This window comes from Ovis aries, chromosome 3 (genome assembly GCF_016772045.2).
Source record: "Ovis aries strain OAR_USU_Benz2616 breed Rambouillet chromosome 3, ARS-UI_Ramb_v3.0, whole genome shotgun sequence".
Lineage (NCBI taxonomy): Eukaryota > Metazoa > Chordata > Mammalia > Artiodactyla > Bovidae > Ovis > Ovis aries.
This window is the reverse complement of record NC_056056.1, coordinates 162,100,099-162,109,498: the sequence shown is the minus strand read 5'-3', so window position 1 is coordinate 162,109,498 and position 9,400 is coordinate 162,100,099. Positions and strand designations below refer to the sequence as shown.

General features: G+C 47.0%; 1 protein-coding gene across 2 annotated transcripts in view; it reads left to right on the top strand.

Annotated features, from left to right (window-relative positions):
• The first annotated feature begins 1,361 nt into the window (after positions 1-1,361).
• Positions 1,362-9,400, top strand: part of KIF5A (kinesin family member 5A) — a 29,010-nt gene continuing 20,971 nt past the window's right edge. For both annotated transcript variants that reach the window (XM_012174665.5, XM_060412892.1), the window contains exon 1: positions 1,362-1,723. In XM_012174665.5, the coding sequence (XP_012030055.1) occupies positions 1,595-1,723 (129 nt within the window). In that variant the 5' untranslated portion in view covers positions 1,362-1,594. The remainder of the gene's footprint in view (positions 1,724-9,400) is intronic.

Below are 9,400 nucleotides of genomic sequence, written 5' to 3'. Positions count from 1 at the left end.
CCTTTCTTCTCCCATCACCCTGCTCCTCCCCCTGGCCTAGAGTCTCAACTCCTGCAGTCTAACTCTGTTGGCCAGCAGAGGCCCTGTGACGTGGAGAAAAATCAATCCCGCCAGCTTCTAGATGGTTCTGCCCAGGGGCTGCAGCAGCAGTCCTACTGGAGGGGAGGAAGGACATGGAATTTCTAGACTTGGCTCTCTCTCTCTCTCTCTTTTTTTTTTTTTTGCCAGAGAGAGGGGAGAAACAGAAGAAAGGCCTGAGAAAGGGGCTGGAGTGTTGGGACTGTTCAACAGAGTACTGCGATAGGAAACATACTCACATAGGTGCCTAACCCTGCCTGAAGCCCAAGTGCAGACGTCAGCTCTAGAGGTCCTTTCTTCAAGCCCCTCTGGTCTTACCCACCACCATCATCTCTCCTCCATCACTGCTTTATGACTTCCTCCCTCTTGCAAAAATTCCTCTGGACCACCACCATCCCAGCTCCAAACTATGAGGCAAAAATGCGAATTACCTGCTTTTGAATTTTGAGAGACCAAAATAGGACCCCGGGTAGCTCAGCTGGTAAAGAATCCGCCTGGCAATGCAGGAGACTCAGGTTCAATCCCTGGGTGGGGGAAATGCTGGGGAGAAGGAAATGGCAATACACTTCAGTATTCTTGCTTGGAGAATCCCCATGGACAGAGGAACCTGGCAGGCTACAGTCCAGGGGGTCGCCAAGAGTCAGACAGGCCAAAATAGGAGATCACAGGCCAAAATAGGAGACTTAGTCGGGACCTAGTATCTATGTTGGGGAGCGAGTAGAGTCCTTTTGGATGTAGGAGGGGAAGGGAAGAACCAGACCTCCCTTGACACTCTTTAAAAAATGGACCCTGGACACCCACCTCCATAGGGATACAAGTAGCTGCCCCTGAAGGTTTGAGTGAGCTGAGGATCTTTGAGAGGGTTGTGGGGAAAGAGAGGAGGAGACGTGTGCTGCCAATCTGGAGAGAGGACTGTGATGGAGGTGAAGGATGCCCTGGAATAAAGGAGGTGTGAGTGCTGTTGACTCTATCTCCGGCGGGAAGACAGACCCACCTCAGATCCCTTAGCCCTTCCAGGGGGTTGGAATCCGAGGGAGGGACAGACTGGCCAGGGTTGTGAGGGTGGGACCCAGTGAGTGACTTGGGTGGGGAAGGGGTGAGGACACGCTAGTCTCCGAGAGTCAGGAGTGGGGAGAGGAAGCACGAAGAGAGCAGAGGTGCCACCGTCCGTCGGTGGGCGCCGTGGGGCGGCTGCCCCCAGCCAGGGAAGCCCCGCCCCGCTCCTCCGTCGCCGCCCCGCCCAGGCCCGCAGCGCGGCGCTGCAGCGCGAGGGGCGGAGAGGCAGAGCGCCGAGAGAGGACCAGACGCCCAGGTCGCCCGCATCCCGGTGCCGCAGGAGAGAGGAAGCGCGCCTCGGCCCTGCTCCTCAGCCTTTGCCCGGGCGCCCGCCTCAGCCTTCTGAACCCCCAGAGACAGAGCACCTGTCCTTCGCCTGGGCCTCAGCTGAGCCCCTCTCCTCCCGGAGCACACGCGACCTCTGCAGCCGAAGTGTCCCAGCCCCACGCCGGCGACCACCATGGCCGAGACCAACAACGAATGTAGCATCAAGGTGCTCTGCCGATTTCGGCCCCTAAATCAGGCCGAGATTCTGCGGGGGGACAAGTTCATTCCCATTTTCCAAGGGGACGACAGCGTCGTTATTGGGGTGAGTGCGGCCCCTGGAGGGAATTTCGGAGAGGGGACAGGATCTTTTACGCCCGCCGAGCCTCAGCCCCCAGCCTGTCTCAGCTCCCTCTCCCCACCGCTCATCCTCCTCCATCCTTTTAGCCGCAGCCCCTCCTCTCCCTGCATCAGGATGGCTGGGTGTGGCCTGGCCAGACCGGCGGCCGAGTCTCGGCAGAGTGGGAAGGGGCTACTATCCCGCGATCCGGGGACCGGATTCCCCTTTGCTGCTTTCTGCAGCGTCCCCACCCCTAGAGCCAGTCTCGTGTTTTTCTGACGTTTTCCCTGTTCCCTAGGGAAGGCGCATCTTCCCTTTGTTATTGGCTCAGAATCTCTACCCCTCACTTCCCAGGAAGGGAGGGGGAAGACTAGTGGACTGGCTAGATGGGAGGTGGGTTGTCCAGGGTCTCTGCCCAGGTACAAGTGAGGATGGACCCTGGGGTCAAGGCCTCCATCATCCCCTGAAGTAGTTACAGCCTGGACTTGGAGGGCACAGGTTTAGTGAAGGGTTTTCAGAGTAGGAAATACATTGGTGCCACACCCAGTTTGGGGAGGGGGATCTTCTAGGTCCTAAAGAAATGTCTGCCTTTCCCTCCCAGGTATGGTAGGAAGAGGATTTCAGACCCCTCAACTCACTCTAACAAAAATAACCAAACCCTGAGATCCTATCAAGCAGTTGCTTATTCATCGTTTCTCTTGATGATCCAATTCAAAGTAGCAAGCCACCTCCTCTACCTAGTCTTGACAGCCCCTACCCTTGGAAGAGACTATTAAGAAGGAGAACTAGTATTTCCTGTGCTTTTTACTCTACATATATCATTTGATCTTCAAAACAACACTCTGAAGAAGGTATCAATATTTCCACTTTACAGATGAGGAAATTGAGGCCCAAAGAAGTCGAATGACTTTCTCAAGGTCACACTGTTAATTCATGGATCTGAACCTAAATCTGTCACTCCAAAGCTCACATCTTTCCTTCGGTATCACATTACCTCCACAGATTTGGGTTCTGGACTTTTAGCTGTGGTAGCCCCCGAGGGATTCCTAGGGAATTCCTCACCTCCCCTCCTTTCCTAGGCTGGTTGGGACTGTCAGGCTATGGGGTGAAAGGATTTGGGGTTGAGTCCAGTAAGGAGTAGGACTTGAGGGGTGCTGGGCCAGGACACTGTAGCCAGTTCAAGAAGGGAGGAGCCCATATAAGGGCCATCCTCAAGGTCAGGGGCACTTCTTATGTATCTTTGATCCATAGTGCTTGGCACAGGGCTTGCTTGTTGAAGGAATGAAGGAAAGAAGAGGAGGGAGCCTGGGTCTTCGGAGTCAGTGAGAACGGGACTTTGAGTAAACATGCCTTAGGAAGAGACTTGCTGACGTGGTCTGTCCCCAAGGGCTCGTCTGTCACCAGTCTCTCTCACCTCCACTGTGGACTCAAATGGGTGCTCTCGCCCTGTGTATGTGCTTATGTATGTATGCTTGCCACATAGGGAGGGCCCCTGTCTCTCTTTGTCTCGGGAACCTTAGACCTTGCAGACTGATCAGTCTGGCCAGGCTGAAATAATGCCTGGATCAACCCTTGGGGCCTCCTTTCTGAATAGTCTGGACAGTGGGTGTTAGCCACGAGAGTTAGAGCTTGAGGGCCCCCTGAGACAGAAAGGCTGAGAAATAGGACCAGGGTGGTTATGGAGGAACAAACCCACAAAAGGCTTCCACTTTTAAGCCTAACTTCCTTGCTCTAGGGTGTTTAGGTTTATCTGAACCAACTCCCTTAGGCTCTCTGGGGCACCCATCCTGGCATGGTGGACACAGGGCAGGGGGCGATGTTGGGAGAAGGAGTTGTGTTGATTTGTCTCATTCCCAGCTAAATAGAGAGACCTCGTGGAGGTGGGAGGGAGGAGAGAGAAAGACAGGCCCAGGGCCCCCTGCCAATTCAGATTTTATCTTACTCCACAGCTGTTCCTTCGTTATCTGTTTTGCCTGATATTTGCAGGGCTGAACCTTTGTCTCGCTCTGTGTCTTGCCTTGCCCTAGCCCTTCCTGTCAGTGTCTTATGCCAAGATAAGTGCTTATGGGGGGCCATTTTGTCTCAGGCAGCATCCTCGGTGCTTGCCTTCCCAGGCTTTCTATTCATTCCTCGTTCAGGAGGATGAGGGTCATAAGTGAAGTGATTGTGAGGAGTGCCTTGAGGGTCCCAACCAAGGAAAGGAAATCCCCGACCCTCCTTCCTCTCTCTTCCTCTGGCTCCCTTTGGGGCCCGTTGTGGGAACTGTGTGAGGAGGTAATGGAGGAATCTGCTTCAGGATGTCTGGGAGGGCTGAAGATGGGAGAGGCTATTCTCTCTCTCCAGTCCCAGCCCCCTGCTCCTCCTGTGATGGCTCTCCTCTCTGCACTGCGGCTAGCTCTGGGCTACAGAGTCCCTAATGTTCATGGGTTTTTTCTGCCTGGCGGAATGTAGGAGAACAAGCTTGGAAGACAGCTCTGTGAGCCTCATCCCCCTCCCACCCCATGACTTGTCCCTGGAATCTGGGGGATGGGGCTTAGCCCACGTTAATGGCCTGAGTCATAGTGGAAGGGTGTCTGGGTCACTGTCTATGTGTGCTGTGTACCTTGTCTTGCTCTTTGGGTCACTCGGAATCCACTGTGACTTTTTAAGTGTACCCATTTATGTGTCTCTCTGCCTGTCTTGGTGGGCAGTGTGAGCTGTGCATCTATACCAGACACAGGAGAATGGCAGTAGGGAAATCCATAGCCTCTCTGCCTCCCGCCCCTGCTCCACTTCCTTTCCGTCTCCTCTTCCCTCCCTCCCTCATTCAAGTACCCACCATATTCTATCTCCCTTAGATTTCCTGATGGCTCAGTGGATTCTTAAAGAGGCAATAAAGCAGGGCCACCAAGTACCTCATTTGGAAAAGCCAGGTTGGGGCCTGCAGGATTATTGGAGCATAGTCAGTATTGTTTGAGGTGGCCCAGGATTCTTTTGATGTCTGATGGAGACGATCAGTTCTCCCCTTAGCCTTGGGGGAGTCTCGTCAAGGAAAGCAGAGAGGGGAGGTGATGTTCACTGTGGCCAGTGTCTCTCTAGCATTGCCATGGCAACAATCCCCAAGGTTGTCACTATGGAAATCAGTCCTGGTGCTCTCAAGTTCAGTCTCTACCAAGTGCTTTAGTGAAGGTTGAAAAGGTTGGTTATCTCTGGACCCCTGATCTTAGACCTTTCCATTAGCTTTAGTCAGCACCCTTTGTGGAAAACACCAGAAAGTGCTGGGAGACACAATTGGACAGCACACGGGGAAGCTTGGAGTGGGTCAGAGAACAGAGAGTCCTGGGTTGTGGGACTCTGAAGAGAAGCCCTCTGGAGGGGCGGTTTATGCTGCTGTGGGGGGAGAGAGAGTGGGTCTCAGAGGCATTCCTCAAAGGTGGAAGGTCTCCCTGAGTGTTCCTAACTTACAAGTCTTCTAGTCCCTGACTAATTGAAGTCACGGATTAGTACATCCTTGGAGAGGATAGATGGAAGAACTGCATTCTTCTGAAAAAGGGGTTGAGGTTGCAAAAAGAGGATGATGAAGGGCTTTAGTTCTGTCCAGAAGTATTTGGAGAAACGCCCACATGGAGAGAGGAGGGGAAGGGAAGCCATGATAAAGCTCTGACGCAGTGTTGGCACGTCAGTTCTGGGATCACTTTGACAGTGTGGGTCTGGAATCAGATTGCTTGGGTTTGAAACCTTCTTCTACCACTACCCTACCTCTCTGAACTTCAGTTTTCACATCTATGCAATATGAAAATAATAATAGTACCTACGTCCTAGGATTGCTGTGAGCATGAAATGAGATAATGTATAGTGACAGGCACATCATAAACTCCCAACCAGAGTTAGATGTTATTTTTATTTTAGATGGGCTGTCTCCCCACCAGCTCACCTTTGGCACAACTGGGAAGTGGTTAACATTTTCCCCTCTTACAGATTGTTTCATCCAAAGATTCAGGTCCCTAGGATCTTCTTGCTCTCTTCTTCCATCAATATCTGTGTTTCTTCAACAGATATATTAATGAAGAGCCTCCTGTGGGCCAGGGTCTGTGCTTGATGTTGGGGATTGAGAGGGGAACCTCTATCTTCAGGAAACTCTTGGTTTACATGGTGGTCCAGACTGTGGAGTGGCCTGGCCAGAGTCCTGGGAGAGGGCATCAGAAATGGCTTTTGTTAATTGTACATATGCTTCCCCAGATTCTGATAAGAAATCCCCCACAACATACTACAGTCTGACTCAGAATAATTGTGTGTCATGAGAGATGTAAATAATGGTGACGTTTCCCAAGTGAATAGTCTAGAAGCAAAAAAAGTAGATAACCGCTGGTCTAGTTATTTTTTAAAAAGATCTGACAGAACAAATTCATCCTGTAATAAATAGAAAGTTAAAGGACGTTCATACTTTAACAGATATAAAAGTCTTAGGAAGAAGAAATGAACTAGGTTTGAAACTTAAGGACCCAACCAAGCGTAGGAAGATGGTAGCAGACCTTCCCAGAAACCCTAGAATTGTAAACGTGGCTTTCTCTGCTCATGAGGTTACTAAGTGCATCCACTTTTAGCTCTTGGATATTTTTTATCCTCGTGGTTCCAAGAATGCCACCCATCCTCTCTCTGATCTCTCCCTGCCTAGGCTCAGGAAAATGAGTTCCTCAGGCAATAATTGCCTTCAGCACTTGGAGAGCGCCCTCCCTTTTAAAGCGCCCACAGCACCCTCTGTAGTGAAAGTGTTAGTCACTCCGTCGCGTCTGACTCTTTTTGATCCCAAGGACTGTAGACCACCAAGCTCCTCTGTCCATGGAATTCTCCAGGCAAGAATACTGGAGTGGGTAGCCATTTACCTTCTTCAGGGGATCTTCCCAACCCAGGGACTGAACCCAGGTCTCTTGCATTGTGGGCAGATTCTTTACCATCTGAGCCACCAGGGCAGCCCCTGGAATCCTGCAGCTGGGAGTGTTAGAGCATTAATCCCCAGGTTCCCAGAAGGGAAGAAGGAAAGAGTGAGGTTGGCTTGGGAGTTATATTTAATCCCCTTTGGCTGCATGCCTGGCTTCAGTAAGCACAGATAGACATCACTGATGGAGGAGAGGTGAAAGTCACTGGCTGAGATGGAAATGTTTTGTTTGTTTCTGTTTTTTGGTGGCTGAATGGGAGAAATATTGAGTTAGATTAAAATTCAAGAATCAAGGTTCAGTTAAAGAATAAAATAAAACAAAATTTTAAAAAATATATTACCACTGAGAAAGAAAAGCATTAAGACCACTTTAAATCTGTTTATTGAAACACTGTATGATTTTATTCTATGTAATAAGAATTTTATTCTTTGTAATAAAGTATAATGATAAACTATATAGATAAAAATGGTTTTAAAATGGTGAAAAATTTATAAAAGTCCTATGAATAATTCATAAACTCAGTCAACCTTGAAAAAAAGAATCAAGGTAGATTTTTCTTTAATAGTAGTAAACATAATCTGGTTACAGCACTGTGCTGTCCTTAGTCGCTCAGTGGTGTCCGACTCTTTGCAACCCCATGGATTGTAGCCTGCCAGGCTCCTCTGTTCATGGGGATTCTCCAGGCAAGAATACTGGAGTGGGTTGCCATGCCCTCCTTCAGGAGATTGTCCCAACCCAAGGATTGAACCCAGGTCTCCCACACTGGGTTCTTTACCAACTGAGCCACTAGGGAAGCCCAAGAATACTGGAGTGGGTAGCGTATCCCTTCTCCAGGAATCTTCCCAACCCACGGTTGTTGACAAAGTTGAAAACAAAGAAAAGCACAAAGAAGAAATTAAAACTCACTAAAAATCTGCCCCCCCAAATACTGTTAACAATTTGATGTATTTGTTTCCAGTAGTTTTTTTTCTACAAATATACATATAATGATTTTCATAAAAGTATATCATAAGCTCTGTTGTTTTGTAACCTATTTTTCACCAACAAAATACCATGACTTTCACCATCATTAAATATTTTACATAATTTTATTTATTTAAGAAAATTTAAGTTAATTTTTGAATGTCTTACATGCACATGTAACAAAATTCAAATGATATAAAAAAGATACACAGTGAAAATTAAGTCTCCTTCCTACTCCTCTTTCCTAGCCACCCAGTTCCCCTTTCAGAAGGCAGCTGTATAGCCAGTTTCCTGCAGATTCTTCTAGAAGAATGCCATGCATTTACAAGCAAATGCATATGTATTTAATACATCCATGTACTTTTTTTTATACAAATGATAGCATACTATACATACTGTTCCGTACCTTGCTTTTTTTTTTACTTAATGAGGAGTCTTAGAGATCCTTCTACATCAGCACATAAGTATCTATCTCATTCTTTTTAACTACTGTATGATTTGTTGTAGAGATATGCCATAATTTATTTAGCCAGGTTCTGATAGATATGGATATTTTGATTTGTTCTAATCCTTTGCTATTACAAACAATTGAATGACCATATGTATTAATATATTTAAGGGCCCAGGCAGTGCAGTGCATCATCAGACTATTCTTGGCCAGGCCACTGCGGCATGTGGGATCTTAGTTCCCTTACCTGGGATTGAACCCATTCCCCCTGCAGTAGAAGCATTGAGTCCTAACCTTTGGACCACCAGGGAAATCCCCTAGAGAAGGCATCTTAATTGACAGGGCTAACAATTAAGTCCCATCATCAAACTTTTATTTTGGCCACTTTGATAGGCTAAAATGCTAATATAGTCTAATATTCATTTTTTCTTATTAACAATGAGTTTGTGCATAATGCACGTTTTAAGGGCCATTATCACATCATCTTGTGATGTTCTACTTTATGATAGCACATAGGTGTAATTTACTACAGTGACTGCACAAATCTTATGCAAACAGCTGTATGAATTTTATAATGTATTTGGACACCTGTGTGACCACTACCCAGGTTGAGATCTAGAGCATTTTGATTGCCCTTTGAAAGCTCCCTTTTGCCCCCTTCCTGTGAGTATCACCCCAAGGCAACCGCTACTTTGAGTTCCATCACTACAAATAAGTGTTGTTTACTCTTGAACTTTATATAAAAAGAATAATACAGTATGTGCTCTTTGAGTTCTTTCAACTCATTTTTGAGATTTATTGGTGTTCTATTATGTCATCCTTTTAAATAGTAGCAAAGAATAAAACATATGTACATGCCATAGTATAATCAATGCCTTGCATTAACCAGTCCCCTAAATGTAACTTCTTTCTGTTGTTTTCAAATCCTCATTACTATAAGCAGTGTTGATAATAAACATTCTTGTAGCCAACTATTTGGTACAGATAGTTCCATAGTACAAATTCTTAGGAGTACAATATCTGGGTCTATGGATATGTACAATTCAAGGCTTTTGATCATACATTTCTGAATTGCCCCGTTAAAGTATGGATATACTGTCCTACCAGAAAAGAATGAAGGTGCTCCTTTCACGGAGATTATACCTTCTCGAATCCTCATCTATGCTGGGTATTACAATTAAGTTTTTGTTTTCCAGTTTGATAGGTGGAAAATGATGTTACTGTTTTTTCTTCAAAAATGTTAAACATCGTTATGTTTATTGAACATTTGTGTTTCTTCTGTTGTTAGTACCTAACTGTTGTCCATATTTTTCTTTTTTTTTTTAGTTTTTTTTC